General features: G+C 47.2%; 1 protein-coding gene across 1 annotated transcript in view; it reads left to right on the forward strand.

Moving 5' to 3' along the window:
* The window catches only part of NRXN2 (neurexin 2), a 253,526-nt gene extending 238,543 nt beyond the window's left edge, over positions 1–14,983 (forward strand). Inside the window, exons 21-22 of the mRNA XM_029284646.1 lie at positions 7,554–7,632; positions 14,079–14,983. Coding sequence (XP_029140479.1) covers positions 7,554–7,632; positions 14,079–14,983 — 984 coding nt within the window. The remainder of the gene's footprint in view (positions 1–7,553; positions 7,633–14,078) is intronic.
* The last annotated feature ends 1,788 nt before the right edge of the window (positions 14,984–16,771 follow it).

A 16,771-nucleotide genomic window follows, 5' to 3' on the forward strand; every position in this document is an offset into this window, starting at 1 on the left:
TTTTTCAACAAGCGGGACTGACCTAGGGTGAATTTTAAATAGGGAATAATTTTTTAAAGATTTTAATAATGACACAGCCATAAATATATTTGGTTTTTAATTGGTTTTATAGGGGAAATGTTTTTTGTGTTGTTTTTTAACATGCTGTGAGCCGCCCTGAGTCCCGTGGGGAGAAGGGCGGCATAGAAGTTGGAAATAAATAAATAAAATAAATTCTATTCTATTCTATTCTACTTTCTATTCTATTCTATTCTATTCTATTCTACTTTCTATTCTACTTTCTATTCTATTCTACTTTCTATTCCATTCTATATTCTATTCTATTCTATTCTATTCTATTCTATTCTATTCTATTTTATTCTACTTTCTATTCCATTCCATTCCATTCTATATTCTATTCTATTCTATTCAAGTCCCACAGCCGTTCTTTGTATGTTTTGGTCTCCAGGCCTTTGATCATCTTAGTTGATCTTCTCTGAATTTTTTCCAAACTCTCAACATCTTTTTTGTGATATGGTGACCAAAACTGGCTGCAGTATTCCAGGTGTGGCCTCACTAGGGTTTTATAAAGCAGTACTAATACTTCGCGTGATCTTGATTCTATGCCTCTGTTTATGCAACCCAGGATTGTATTAGCTTTTTTTGGCTGCTGCTGCACACGGCTGGCTCAGGGTCAAGTGATCGTCCACCAGGACTCCAAGGTCTTGCTAATTGCTGATGATTTCATGCAAATGACCTTGTAGCTTTTTTGCTCATAATACCTAATAATGCTCAGCTAGTGCCTTCCTGGTCTAAGGTGCACTGTGGGATGTCCTGGTGGTCTCCCATCCAGGTATTAACCAGGTCCAGCCCTGGCTCATTTTTTCACTATTGGCCAAGGACTTTGCTGCACAGCCATAGGAAGAAAAACCCTCTCGCATCAATCTCCACTCCTGAAATGACCCTTCCCTGCCTTGAAACGTAGCAGGGATACTCCTGGTGGTCTCCCATCCGAATGCTAACCAGGCTCAAGCTTGCTTACCATGTTACTGAGAACAGGCAGGGTCCACTGATGGCTGCCCACCTGCCATGATTTATTCTGCCTCGCTACTTGCACCTTGCCTTTCCCCCTACAGATAGTCCTCGACTGACGGCCAGGGCTGAGCCCAAAATTTCTGTCGCTAAGCGAGACCGCTCTTAAGTGAATTTTGCCCCATTTTACGACCTTTCTTGCCACAGCTGCAGCTGTTAAGTTGGTAACATGGCTGTTAAGTGACTCTGGTTCCCCCTTGAATCTGCTTGTCAGAAGGTCGCAAAATGGGGATCGCGTGACAAGCCCCCCACCCCCCCGGGACACTGCGACCGTCATAAAGGCGAGTCAGTTGCCAAGCGCCCGAATTTTGATCACGTGACCAGGGGGTACGCTACAATGGGTCGTAAGCGGGGAAAAACGGTCCCGAGTCGCATGTGCCGTCGTAACTTTGAACGGCCACTAAACGGAGCGTTGTAAGTTGAGGACTGTCTGTAGATGGCCAGGCCACTTTGAGGTTTTGCGCAGCGGAGAAACCGATCCCAAAATCCATTTTTTTCACTCCTAAATTCGGCTGGCAGCGCATCCCCCATTCTCTGCCCCCCCATTTTGGGTTTTGGGGGGGGGGGGTTTGCCAGAATCCTTTTCTGACCAATCTGGAATTTAAATACAGCGATTGATGCTTTTCCATTTAAAGCTTATTTATTTGGGCCCGGGAAGACACAAGCGTGCGGCTCAGAAAGCCCCCAGCCTGATCCAGCCCCCTAGGGGGGGTCCCCGCAAACCCTCAGCCTTTGGAGAGCAGCGTGGAGAGAAAAGGGTTTTTTAAAAAAACAAATATGTAAATCAGATTTCCTTCCTCCAGCTCCAGATGATCCTGCTGGGGTGATCTTTGGGGAATGCTTTGGGGAGGGGGCTGGGGGCATTCGCCACCCCCCCTCCCTTTGCAGCTGTTGCAAACACACACACACACAAAAAAAAAACCCCACCCGGCCTCACCCAGACACGGTTTCGGCTTTCCTTCTTTTGATGGCAAGATGAGGTTTGGGAAAGGCGGGGAGAAGCGAACATCCTCCTGCTGCAGTTGCCACGGCAACTGCATCAGCAGCAATTAGGCTGTCCTGGTTTTTGGGAGAAGAGGAGGGGGGGGACACCGGGAAGGCTGAGGCTGAGGAGGGAGCTTGCAAGGAAGGGGGGGGCGTGCTGCAGCTGACGGACAGGGCCGCCCCCCCCCCCGGAAATGCTCCATGGCTTGCAATGGCCTTGCGACTTCCCCTGAAATGGCAGCGTTGCCAGACAGCAGCACACACACACGCACGACATCCACACCCATCCTTCGTTGGGGGGGTTTCCAGCCTCTCCCCCGCCCCCTTCCCAGCCCTGCATGCAGGTGGTCCTCCTCTTATGACCGAAATTGGGGGGCTGGAATTCCCATGGCTAAGTGAGGTGGCGCTTCAGGGATCCCGGCCCGCTTCGTGCCCTTTTCCGCCACGGTTTCTTAAGCAAATCACTGCAGCTCTTAAGGGAATCACACGGTCATTAAGCGAATCCAGAGTTCCCACCCACCCCCCCATTGACTTTGCCGGCTGGGAGGGTCACCGAGGGCAAGGCGATCCCATGGACCCCGGGATGCTGCAACCGTCGTAAGGACAGGACGGTTTGCCAGATTTTGATCATGTGACCGTGCGGTTGCAAAAGGGAGGAGTCCCTTTTTTCAGTGCTGTTGCAACTTCGAACGGTCATTAAATAAATGGCCGTAAGTCAAGGACTGGCTGTACTCCAAGGATTAATGGACTGTCCCGCTGGGAGATGGCGGGCAGTGTCGTGTTCAGCGTTTGGAGGGCAATAAGCCTTCCTCTGTATTTTTAAGGTGAGGAGAGACCTGCAGAAGCTGCTCCTTCTCTCGCTGTTAATTATTATTTCAATTATTTCAAGATATGAATGGATTCCTCCAGTCTCTTAAAATATCTCAGCTGCGACTCAGTCGATCCTCAGGAGTTTTCCTGGCATCCTGGAGTGCGTCCTTGTGTGAACTTGCCTGCAGAAGTGGTGGGTGCTCCATCCCTGGAGGTTTTTAAGAAGAGACTGGGCAGCCATTTGCCTAAAATGGTCTAGGTAGGGTCTCGGGGTTGGACTAGATGACCTCAAGGTCACTTCCAACTCTGTTATTCTGTTATTTGCCACCTGGCTCCTCACCATCCTAGCCTGTTACTCTGTTTTGCAGGGTGTCCACACAGAGCTGTCATGAGACCGCTGTCGTGCCATTTTTTTTTTTAAAGGGCTGTATTTATACCCAGACATAGACAGACACATTAGTGGCATTAGTGTTTCTGGGGGGGGGGGGGTTGTTGATCTTCTTGGTTGCAAAGAAGACACAGAGGCATAGAATCAAAATCACGTGAAGTATTAGTACCGCTTTGTAAAGCCTTAGTAAGGCCACACCTGGAATACTGCATCTAGTTTTGGTCAGCATGCTACAAAAGAACGATTGAGACTTCGGAAAAAGTGCAGAGAAGAGCAACTAAGATGATTAAAAGCCTGGAGACTAAAACATACGAAGAACGGTTGCAGGATTTGGGTTTGGCCAGTCTAGAGGAAAAGAAGGACTAGGGGGGGACGTGATGGCAGTATTCCAGTATTTGAGGGGCTGCCACAAAGAAGAGTAGGGGGTCACCTTATTTTCCAAATCACCAGAAGGCAAGACAAGAAACAATGGATTGAAGCTATCAAAGAGAGAAGCAACCTGGAATGAAGGAGAAATTTCCTAACAGTGAGGACAATTAACCAGTGGAACTACCTGCCTCCAGAAGTTGTGGGTGATCCATCGCTGGAGGTTTTTAAGAAGAGACTGGACAGACACTTGTCTGAAATGGTATAGGGACTCCTGCTTGAGCAGGGGGCTGGACTAGATGACCTCCGCGGTCCCTTCCAGCTCTATTCTATTCTTATTCTTTGCAACCACTGCAAGCCATTTTGCAAGACTTGGATGGGCCTCCCCAGGGCAGCATTTTCAATACACACACACACACACACACACACACACACACACCGTGTTGTTTTGACAAGTGCCGTTATGGAGCAATCCTCAATCTGTCTGCTTGTCACACCTTCGCCGCTTCCCTTTTCGGCAGGCAGCCCTTTGATCACCGCTTTCATTTTATTCTTACTCATCTTTGCAATTAGCCCAAACCGCGTTTTTTTGCTACTTTTTGAGTACCTTACAATATTTACCCGACGTTGCAGCCACGAACAGGCACCGTAGCCCTCGCCCAAGTGAACGGCGCAGCCAGCCACTGCCATTTTAATCCACAGGAGTTTTTATTTTTAATCTCCTCTAATGTGCTTTAACGTAACCCTCTTTTACACGCCTTTGGGAGTAATCGGGCCGAGGCGCTTAAATAAATAAGTACTTTGGCGCAAAAAGTGGGTAATTGGGTTGTTTTAAAAAAAAACAAAACTTTAAATTGGGTTTTAAAAATGGGAGTGTGAATGAGGCAGCTTCCCAGAGAGCTGCATCCGATCTACTAAAATAGGTGAACAGAACACCTGGTCCTCCCTCCAAATGGATCCAGGGCAAAAATCTTGAGTTTGCAATTCCACCAGGCTGGGTTTTTGCTAGCAGCAGATTTGGGGGTGGGGAGAAACCCTCATGAGATCTCCCTCCTTAGAATCGTAAGCCTGAAAAGGCTCAGACAGATGGTTGCATTCGATCCCCAGCCCAGTTCCAATATCTAAATTCTCTTTGCAAGACGGCTCTCCAAATGTTGGGGGTGAGCAACTAGACCAGGGGTAGGCAACCTTGTCTCTTTGATGATTGGTGGACTTCAACTCCCAGAATTCCTGAGCCAGCCATGCTGAGGGGAAAGGGAGAGGTTTCCGAGCTGAGCCAGGCTGGCTCAGGAATTCTGGGAGTTGAAGTCCACGAGTCATGAGGGGGCCATAGTTCCCCCACGCTGGCTCAGGAATTCTGGGAGTTGAAGTCCACCAGTCATAAAAGAGCCAAGGTTGCCTACACCTGTACTAGACCTACCCTAGACCTATCTTCTTGCTCAAAGTATCTGTGGAGTTCCTCCAGGTCCTGGTTGTCCCAAACGGGCTTTTTCAAAAGGCAACTGGACTTTGTTTTTTCCCTGAAGACCTTTCGCTTCTCCTCCAAGAAGCTTCTTCAGTTCTGTTCAGTTCTTCTTCTGTTCTGTCTTTCAGTTCAGTTGCTCAAAGCTGACTTAAAAGCAGTCTTTCCCAGACTGGCAGTTTGCACCAGGACTAGGCTGGATGAGGTTCAGGTAGTTCTCAACTTTCAACCAGAACCGGGCCCCGGAATTTCCGCCGTTAAGCGAGTCATTGGTTAAGTGAGCTTTGCCCCGTGTTACGATTTTCCTCGCCACTGTTGTTAAGTGAATCTCTCTGCAGTTGCTGAGTTAGTACGCTGGTTGTTAAATGAACCCGGTTGCCCCATGGACCTTGCTGGTCAGAAGGTCGCAAAAAGGGGATCACGCGACCTTTGGCTACACAGCAACGGTCATAAATGTGAACCGGTAGCTAAACATCTGAATTCTGATCATGGGGAATGCTGCAAAGGTCATAACTTTGAAAAATGGCCCTAAGTCACATTTTTCAGTGCCATTGTAACTCCGGTCACTAAACGAACTGTTGTAAGTTGAGGACTACGTGTAATTCCTCGCTTGACTCCTCCCCTGGGCTCGGCCAGTCTCTCTCCGACCCTGGCTTGGCTCCAAGTCTCCAACAAAGGGGGCTTCTTCACTTCGTCCCCCAATTCCTGATTGAACTGCTGATCCTGTAAGGTGGTTCTTAACAAGGAGTGGGATTCTGCTGTTCCCCTTTGTCATTCTGTGTCTTTCGTTCTGCAGCAGAAAATGGGTTATGGGCCTGTTACCCACATATAAAGAGGGCGATTCATCTCCCCCTCTGCCTGCTCTTCTCAAAGCTACGTGGACACAGGATTTAATTTCCATACTACAAAAAGGATGTTGAGACCTTGGAAAAAGTTCAGAGAAGAGCAACTAAGATGATCCAAGGCCTGGAGACTAAAACATAAGAAGAAGAACTGGGGGACTTGGGTTTGGCCAGTCTAGAGAAAAGAAGAAACAGGGGAGACATGATGGCAGTGTTCCAGTATTTGAGGGGCTGCCACAAAGAAGAGAGGGGTCAAACTATTCTCCAAGGCACCAGAGGGCAGGACGAGAAACAATGGATGGAAACGAATCAAGGATTTAAGGAGAAACTTCCTAACGATGAGGACAATTAACCAGTGGAACAACTTGCTTTCTGAGGTTGTGTGTGCTCCATCACTGGATGTTTTTAAGAAGGGACTAAAACAGTCACTTATCTGAAATGGTATAGGTTCTCCTGCTTGAGCAGGGGGTTGGACTAGAAGACCTCTGAGATCCCTTCCAGCTCTATTCTATTCTATTCTCTATTCTATAGAATAGAATAGAATAGAATAGAATAGAATAGAATAGAATAGAATAGAATAGAATAGAATAGAATAGAATAAGAAATAGAGTAGAATTAGAATATAGAATAGAATAGAATAGAATAGAATAGAATAGAATAGAATATAGAATAGAATAGAATATAGAATAGAATAAGAAATAGAATAGAATTAGAATATAGAATAGAATAGAATATAGAATAGAATATAGAATAGAATATAGAATAGAATAAGAAATAGAATAGAAATAGAATATAGAATAGAATAGAACAGAATAGAATATAGAATAGAACAGAATAGAATAGAATATAAAATATAGAATAGAATAGAATAGAATATAGAACAGAATAGAATAAGAAATAGAATAGAATAGAATAGAATAGAATAGAATAGAATAGAATAGAATAGAATAGAATATAGAATAGAATAAGAAAGAATAGAATTAGAATATAGAACAGAATAGAATAGAATTTAAAATATAGAATAGAATAGAATATCAGAGTTAAAAGAGACCTTGGAAGTCTTCTAGTCCAGGGTCACCCAACCTTTTGGGCACCAGGGACCCGTTCCAGGAAGAGAGACTTTTCCGCAGACCGGGGAGTGGGGGGGGCCTTCGTGCGCTGCCTGCATCCCGCAGATGGGGCTTTGCTTGTTCACATGGACCAAGTTCTGGCTTGCCAGAGACTGGGGGTCGAGGACCCCTGTACTCGTCCACCCCCCTGCTCAAGCAGGAGACCCTCTACCGTTTCAGACAGGTGACTTTCCTGTCTCTTCTGAAGGCCGAAGAAGAAGCAATGTGGGGGAGGAAGACTGGTCAGAGGGAGATTCAACCAAGGGGAATTTCCTGGTAGAACAATTAACCAGTGGAACTGCTTGCCTCCAGAAGTTGGGGGTGCTCCCATCAGTAGAGGTTTTTAAGAAAAGACTGGACAGCCATTCATCCTGCGTTAGGCAGGGGGTCCTTTGGGCTAGTGTCTCATAGCCCGACCTACCTTACAAAGTTGTTGTGTTGCAGGAAAAAACGGTAGCCCTGTGGATCGCCACCCCCACCCCCCCTTGCTGACTGCCAGCCCTTTCTCTCCCTCTCTGCAGAATTCAGACGACCTGCTGGTGGCTTCGGCCGAGTGTCCCAGCGACGACGAGGACCTGGAGGAGTGCGAGCCGAGTACCGGTGGGTCTTTTTCCAACCTCGCTGCCCCGGGACACCCCCAAGTCAGGAGGGGGAGGGACTGCCCCAGCCTTGCCCAAGGCCCAGGGATGAGTTGGAGGGGTCTCTCTGTGCAGAGACTCAAGCAGAGGACTTTTTTTTGGCAAAACTGGGACCCCCAGTAGCAGTTGGGCCCCACATCTGCCTCCTCCTTCCTGCATTCTCTTCTCTTCTCTTCTCTTCTCTCCTCTCCTCTCCTCTCCTCTCTTCACTTCTTCCCTTCTCTTTCTCCTCTCCTCTCCTTTTATCCCCTTTCCCTTCCCTTTCCCTCTCTCCTCTTCTTTCCTCTCCTCTTCTCTCTTTACACACACAAAGATTCACATATGTGCACAACAAGGTGCTCTTCTGCTTGCTGCAGTTACATCACTTACACACAGAACTCAGGGTCCTGTCAATCGGCGGCAGTCTCACTTTTTAAAAATCAAACTTTTTCAAACTCCTTAGCCTTCAAGTTCTACTGAAAAGCGGAAAGGCGGATGAAAGCACCAGTTAGCAGAACCCGTGTTAATAGTATTCTGCTTTTTTAAAAAAATCATTTTCCCAAGGTTGACAATAAGTACAATAATAATGATGTTGCAACAGTAGCAAAAAAAAATAGATGGCTCCATCAATATTTAAAGATCAAAGAAGGCAGAAAACATCAAAAGCAAAAGCATTAAAAGACACAATGATTTTTTTTTAAAAAAAAAGACGCCGGCCTTACCTTTGAAATATAAAAGATCAAGCATGAAAGATCTTATGGAATAAAAGCATTCTCCAAGTCCACCTAAAAATAGAGTAGAATGGAAGCTGTTGGACATTTCTACAGTGATAGAAACATAAAATGCAAGGCTTGAAAGGAACCCTGGAGACCATCCAGTCCACCTCCCACCCAGTATCAGGAGTTGAGTCACCGATTTGAGATGGGTAGCTGTATAAAGTGGATAAATAAATAAAACCACTCTCTAACAAGGGCTTCTCATGCTTTAAAACATGGATACACTTATTATCACCACCATTCTAGCAGGATTCACACAATACACCAAAGAATAAACTCAGGTTAATGCAGAGAATGGTTGTGCTCATGACACGTGCCGTGTGTAAACAAAAGAAATCTCATGAGGCTTAATTCACAGTGGCCCAGTACAAACTACAAGGTAGGAATAAAGTAAAATGAATAGAGTAGAGTAGAATAATTGTTGTTAGTTGCGAAGTCGTGTCCGACCCATCGCGACCCCATGGACAACGTTCCTCCAGGCCTTCCTGTCCTCTACCATCTTCTGGAGTCCACTGAAGCTCACGCCTGCTGCTTCAGTGACTCCATTCAGCCACCTCATTCTCTGTCGTCCCCTTCTTCTCTTGCCCTCCATCTTTCCCAGCATCAGGCTCTTCTCCAGTGAGTCCTTCCTTCTCATGAGATGACCAAAGGACTTGAGTTTCAACTTCAGGATCTGGCCTTCTAAAGAGCAGTCGGGGTTGATCTCCTCTAGGACCGACCGGTTGGATCGCCTCGCAGTCCAGGGGACTCGCAGGAGTCTTCTCCAGCACCAGAGTTCAAAGGCCTCAATTCTTTGGCGCTCGACCTTTCTTATGGTCCAACTTTCACAGCCATACATTGCAACTGGGAAAACCATAGTAGAATAATAATAGAGTAGAATAATATAGAATAAAATTAGAATAGGATAGAATAGAATTAAAAATAGAATAGGATAGAATAGAACAACAGAACAGAAATAATATAGAGTAAAATTAGAATAGAATAGAATAGAATAGAATAGAATAGAATAGAATAGAATAGAATAGAATAGAATAGAATAGAATAGAATAGAATAGAACAGAAGAAATATGGAATAGAATAGAATAGAATAATAGAATAGAATAGAAGAGAAGAGAAGAGAAGAGAAGAGAAGAGAAGAGAATAACAGAATTGGAAGGGACCTTGGAGGTCTTCTAGTCCAACCCCCTGCTCAGATAGGAAACACTATAACATTTCAGACCAACGGTTCTCCCATCTCTTCTTAAAAGTCTCCAGTGGAGGCAAAGCTGAATAATCGTTCTCATTGTGGGCACATTCCAGGAAACTCCCCAAACCCAGCTTTGCTCCAGTCTTGCGTGTTGTGTAAATGCAGCCAATCTGCACTGGAGCTTAGATCTTGCTCCCTTAGAGCCAGCACGGCTCAGCTTGGAAATTTCTCCCTTTCCCCTCAGCATGGCTGGCTCAGGAATTCTGGGAGTTGAAGTCCACGAGTCATAAAAGAGCCAAGGCTGCCTACCCATGACCCAGTCCTAGACCATCTCAGACAAGAGACTGTCCAACCTCTTCTTAAAAATCTCCAATGATGGAGCGTCCACGATTTCTGGAGGCAATTAGTCTTTTAAACTGGGCCTTTAATTCACACAACCCATTTTCCAAAATGGAGGGCAGTCACGAGATTTGCATGTCACCGAACCTAGGCTTCCAGTTCATCTCTTTCCTGGGTTCACCCAATCCAGGTTGGGTTTGCGACACTCGGTTTAAAAAAAAACACCCTCCAAAACAACCCTCTTTTAACCCTACCCCAACATCACTGGGTGCAGCAGCTAGGCTTGTTAATTGTCCTAGTAAAGTGGGTTGTGAGAACCCAGCTAATCAGAAAAAAAACAGCTGCAATCAAGTGATAATTCCAGGTGGACTTTCCTCCTAAAGTCTCAGTTCTTGCTTGTTAAACAGCAAATGAGGTTTTCTGCAGCATTCCCCCAGGCACGCGGGAGATTGAGATGGCAGGAATCTGCAAATGGATGACATGTAATTGGGGTGAAAAGCAGGCTTGTTCACCGTAGCGGGCGGACGAGCGAGCCACCGTTTCGCTTACTCTCCAGCTGCCCTTGTGCGTTGCCACCCGGTCTGACACAGCTTTTCCTGCCTGCCATCCGAACCCAACCCAGTTTGGCTCTGCAGCTGAAGGCTTCCTTAATGAACTCACTGCCTAACCGTTGGGAATAGCTTGCTAGGGGGGGTGTAAGGCATGCACACGTGTGTTGCACACCTGGGGACTGTTTGCCCTGCACCGCCCGGCAAGTAGATAGGTAGAATGGCACCTTTCTGGAGCCGATGGGAGTTGTTCTCTAACCTATAGGGTGGTGTCACCTGTCTTCCTGCATTTCTCCCCTGGAGAGATCCTGTCAACATCCAGCTCGAGAACCCAAATAAAACTCCAGGCTCATTCCATCATTCCTGATTTTTTATCAATCCAGCCCATTTGATTAGCTTCTGCTTTAAGCTAAAATGGGTTAATTCCATTTAACCTTTTAACTTAATCAACCTAGCAAACTCAGCGGAGGAATAAAATTATGCATAATTGTAATCTGTTTCAAAACCATTTTAAATGTCCTGCCAGATTTAGGCCAGCCGGCCTTTTCAAAATTATGCTGCTGTGGTTTTACTGTTTCGGGGTTAAGATGCAGCCCAAAACGGTGTCCTTGTCATGTTGTGCTGCTCTGAATTTTGTAGCGTGGATTTTAGGAACACAAAACGGGTTCAGACACAGCCCGTTATTTCCCTTCTTGCTCTCTATGAAAATCTTCCTGTTTTTTTCCCCCGCTTGGAAATGTTCGGTGTGTTACATGCAAAGGTGACACACCCATGACGGAGATTAAAAACACAGTTTATTTTAGCACAAAATAAACCGATGTGTGGAAATGCTCTTTCAATAACCAGGTTTATCTTGGGCTGGGCACACAATTGTGCCGTTCCTAAGAGATCTTCAATCTAGTTTTCTCCCTGCAATGGGGCAGCCCCTCCCCAGAGGTTCTGCTAGGACAGGGGTCTTCAAACTTGGCCCTTTGATGACTTGTGGACTTCAACTCCCAGAATTCCACAGCTTTCAATTCTGGGACTTCAATTCTGGGAGTTGAAGTCCAGCCCTCTTAAAGTTGCCGAGGCCAGAAACACTGGCTTAGATGGTTAGCGGAAATATATTAACAGAATAATAGGTTTGGAGGGGACCTTGGAGGTCTTCTAGTCCACCCCCTGCTCAAGCAGGAGACCCTGTACCATTTCAGATCCAGTCTCTTCTTGAAAGCCTCCAGTGATGGAGCACCCACAACTTCTGGAGGCAGGTAGTTCCACTGGTTAATTGTTCTCCCTGTCAGGAAATTTCTCCTTAGTTCCAGGTTGCTTCTCTCCTTGATTAGTTTCCATCCGCTGCTTCTCATCTTGCCTTCTGGTGCTTTGGAAAATAGGTTGACCCCCCTCTTCTCTGTGGCAGCCCCTCAAATATTGGAAGACTGCTATCATGTCACCCCTAGTCTTTCTCTTTGTTAGACTGGACATACCCAATTCCTGCATGTTCGTTGTATGTTTTAGCCTCCAGCTCCCTGATCAGCTTAATTGCTCTTCTCTGCACTCTTTCCAGAGTCTCAACATCTTTTTTACAATGGCCAGATAAATCTGGATGCATCCAATAAAACTTATTTATTGGACCTCCCTTTCTAATGATGTTGAAATATGCTGAATTATCAACAAAGTGACCTTAAATCTCACTCCTGTTTCTTCACAACATGCCATTCAATGGCCTAACTTTCTAAGAAGGGTTTCCCCCCGTTTTTGTATTAAAAAGGAGGGGCTTTCTTAATAATAATAATAATAATAATAATAATAATAATAATAACAACAACAACAACAACAACAACAACCCAAAGCAACTGGAGCACCACTTGAACACCATCGGCATTGACAAATTCTCTATTAGTCAATTGCAAAAGGCGGCCTTACTAGGAACTGCTTCCATCCTGCGACAAGATCTGTAATCCCATCAAACATCCACATCTGCCTATCCCAGGTCCTTGGGAAGGACTCGATAGGTAGACAAAAATGCCAAATCCAGTCTGAACATCTGGCTGACTGTGCAATGATCAATAATAATAATAATAATAATAATAATAATAACAAAACAACAACAACAACAACAACAATAATAATAAAGTTGGAAGGGACCTTGGAGGTCATCTAGTCCAACCCCCTGCTCAGGCAGGAAACCCTATACTATTTCAGAACAATGGCTGTCCTCTCTCTCGCTCTCTCTCTCTCTCTCTCTCTCTCTCTCTCTCTCTCTTACACACACACACAGACACACACACGCACACACACAACACACAACACACAGACAGGTTCTTCAAATCCACTTTTCTGCACCTAATTATAGCAACAAGCCTGGATTAAGCCCAGATTCCCTTTTCAAGTTCATTTTGTTTTTGGTTTTTTTTTTACTTGTATTGAGGAGGTGGTTCTTCGCTCTGACCTCTGCCATCCGTTTCCTATCCGGGGATCCCCGTAGGAGTCCTGGGAAAACTATGACACCCTTCCTTGGGAGGAAAAAAAAAAACCCACCCACACCCCCAATCCCAACCACCCACTTTGAGCTCATTTTGCACCAGGCCAGGAAGGTCAAACCCAGACGGGGAGTTTTGGATCCAGGATCAATTTGGAAAAGGGAAATAAAAAAATCCCAGCCCTGGACGATTCTCTGCAAAGTCCTATTGTTGCCTCGATTTAGAGCTAAAATCCTCAAATTAGCAAAGAGCTAAAAAAAAAAAGGGGGGGATTTGCAGGTCCCTGATGATTTTGGTTTTTGGAACATCAAAGTGGGTGATAGGGATCTGGGGTGCAACAAGGCCTGGGGGGGGTCTTTTGGGGGTACGGGAGGAGGGAAGAGTCAAAGGGGGTGCCGTTATGAAAAAGCCAAAGTGCAGAAATGAATCTTGGAAGAAAGCAAAATTTAAAATAGTAATAATAACAAATAATAATAATAATAATAAAAAAGGCAAGATGCAGAGAGAGAGATGTTTAAAGAAACGAAAAGAAAAAAAAAAGTTGTTTTTTCGTCCAAAAAACATTCTTACCTAGTTTTCTTTTTTGTAATTTTTTTTCTTCATGCTAATATCACACGGCCTATTTGTTGATGTAAGTTGACTGAATTCCGTGGTTTGCTCTTATTTTTTTTAAAAAAAAACAAAACAAAAAAAAAAACAGAAAGGGAAAAAAAAAGAGGAAAAAAAAAAGAGAAAGAGAGAAAGAATATTTTAGTGTTTTAGCCGAAGAGGATGGGAAGAGAAATCAGCCAGAGAGGGTGTGACTTGCTCTTAATTCTGCTGTTTTATCTGTTTTAATTTTTCTTTTTTTCTTTTCCTTCTTTTCTTTCTTTCTTTTTTTTTTACGAATTAAATGACTTTTTTAATTATCCTTTGTTTTGTTTTATTTTTTCCTTTGATTATGATTTCTCTAGACAAAAAAAAATAAAATAAAAGGGAAGTTGCCAGGGATGGAGTCAGTGGGGTTTGGCTAGCTGTATCTTGTGGTTAGCGCTGTCTTGTGTGGAGATGGGGGGGGCCCTGGCCGCGTGGCTGACCCTCTTCCCCCCCTCTCTTCTCTCCCCCTTTTCTCTCTGTTCTAGGAGGTGAATTAGTCTTGCCCATAATAACCGAAGACTCGCTAGACACCCCTCCAATTGCCACGCGCTCTCCTTTTATCCCCCTGCCTCCCACCTTTGGTCCCTTCCTAACCGTAATCGAGACCACCAAAGATACGATCTCCCTCCCGGCTCAGCCGAAGCCCCCCTGCCTGGCCGAACAAGACGACAGCGACTGCGAGGAAGGCATCGAGGCCTCGGGGTACGCCTCCGGGGAGGTCTTCGACTCCAGCCTGCCCCCCACCGACGACGAAGACTTTTACACCACCTTCCCCCTGGTCACCGATAGGACCCCGATGGGCCGCCCTGAGGCAGGAGCCGCCAAAAAGCCCCACGGATACCGCCCCAACCTTAGGACAGGATTGCCGGCATCCCCCTCCGGCCCAGACCTCCTGATCTCCTCCTCCACCACCTCTCCCACCCTGCTCCACCGCATCCCCGCCGGCAAAATGAACAACCGTGAGCCCTTCCGGCCCCACCCCGAACACTTCCCCCCTCTGGCCACTTCCTTCGAGCCCGACAAGCTCAACCGGCCCAAGTACCCCGTGATAACCTCTTCCCCCGATTTCCACAATCTGCCCACAGCTAACCCCACCGACCCCGGGGAGAGGGGTCCCCCCGGCGCCGTGGAGGTCATCCGGGAGTCCAGCAGCACCACCGGCATGGTGGTGGGCATCGTGGCGGCCGCCGCCCTTTGCATCCTCATCCTCCTCTACGCCATGTACAAGTACCGCAACCGGGACGAAGGCTCCTACCAGGTGGACCAGAGCCGCAACTACATCAGCAACTCGGCGCAGAGCAACGGCACGGTGGTCAAGGAGAAGCCGGCCGCGGCCCCCAAAACGGCCAGCAAAAGCAAGAAAAACAAAGACAAGGAATATTATGTCTGAGCCCCCCCCTGTCCTGCCCCCCCAGATCCCTGCGTGCGCCAGAGAGAGACCCACACCCGAAGGAAGCGCGCAGCGAGACTATCCAGACATGCATCTCTTCCCCCCCCTCAAAAAAACTTTTCTGGAGAGGAGACCTCCCCCAATTGCCTCTCTGCCTCCTCCTTCTCCGGGGGAGGCAGCCGCTGTTCCAAACGGGCCCTGTGTCGCCCACCCTTTTGGGTTCGCTCATCTCGTTCTCCTTTTGCACCCTCCCCTCGCAGGAAGACACCCCCCCCAAACAAACAACAATACAGAGAGAGAAAGACGGTGGAGGCGAGAAGCTTACAGGGCCCCCCAATCCCCTCCTTCCACCCTTGACCTCCCAACCCTGTAGGGTCATCGTTGTCGTTCTTCCCCTAGGCAGACTTTAAAGGCAAATGGAGCCTTCCCCCCCACCCCCGGTTTGAAGGAGGGGCTGCCACTCGGCCGGAAGAGGGATGGATGGTGCCTGGACCGCACGAGGAGGCTTAAAAAAGGGATTGGGGGACACAGAAACACATACACACATACACCCAGGTGGGACTACAGCCGGGATGATGCTTAGCCAGCCCCAGGCAGGCAGGCGGGCGGATCGCGGTGCTCCCCCTCGGCAGAGTTTGGGCCCTTGATGGAGGTGGAAGAAATGGGGGGGTCCCTCCCTCCCTCTGACCATACCCCAACCACCCCCACCTACTTTGAAACAAACCCCCAACCAGAGCCAGGCCCGATGCCCGGACTAGCCAAGGGGGAAAGGGGACAGAGACCCCAAACCCACCTCCTTGTCCTCCCTCTTCAAAATGTGCCCTGGTTTAACCCCAGGCCTGGCCTGGCCAGCAGCCCCCACCCCCACCCCACCTTCCTCTCATCCTTTAAGCTTTGATTTCCTGGGAGGGCAGCCGAGAAATGCCAAGGCCGATGGCGGCCCAACCTCTCCCCGGGGGACACTCCTGATTCCCAAAATTCAACCGGAGGGTCCCGACTTGTTCCCAAAAAATGGGGCAGTTCCAAATCACTCTGTTTTTTTTTAATATATTAAAAAAAGGGGGGGAATTTCTAATAGGTTTGACGCCCATAACTCCATGCCATTGTGAACCGAGTTGGGGTGGCGTTGTGTCCCTCGTAGCCGAGCGGGACCGACGTTGCCCTGGGTTTTTTGCGTTCGGAAGGATTTCGACGCCCCGCCGTCATCGGCCATGCCTCCCGCCGTCGTCCTTCCTCGGTCTCCCTTCGAAAACAAGGTGCTATATTGTGTTCCTTTCTTTCCAAACGGTGTTAAAAGAAACGAGCATGTCAGATCACGAGTCGGTTTTTTTAAAACTTTGTTTTGCTTTTGTGAAAACCCCAGTGGGGGGGGCGGGAAGGGGCAAGAAGGGGCCGAAAGGAGGATGCAAGCGTGCCCGGAGGCCCGGCTTCGAGCCAAGCGGTTCTGCATCGTTGACGCCACGGATGTTTCCCCGAAGATCGGTGGGGCAAAGGTATGATTTGGGGTAGGGTTCCCCCCCCCTCTCGACTGCAGCCAACTTCCTGGTTCTGCCAAAACTAGAGAAATTCGGCAGGGAGCCAGCGCGAAGAGAAAGCCATAGATAACTCTAATCAGAGATCTATCTATAAATACGTCTTTATATATGTACAGAGAGACCTGTGTTTCTGAACCGTAGCCATTTTGAGAGGGGTGGACTTCAACTCCCAGCTGGGGAATCCTGGGAGTTGAAGTCCTCCCCTCTCAAAATGGCTACGGTTCAGAAACATTGATATAGAGTGATAAATAGC

This window comes from Protobothrops mucrosquamatus, unplaced genomic scaffold (assembly GCF_001527695.2).
Source record: "Protobothrops mucrosquamatus isolate PMUCROS unplaced genomic scaffold, P.Mucros_1.0 scaffold787, whole genome shotgun sequence".
Lineage (NCBI taxonomy): Eukaryota > Metazoa > Chordata > Lepidosauria > Squamata > Viperidae > Protobothrops > Protobothrops mucrosquamatus.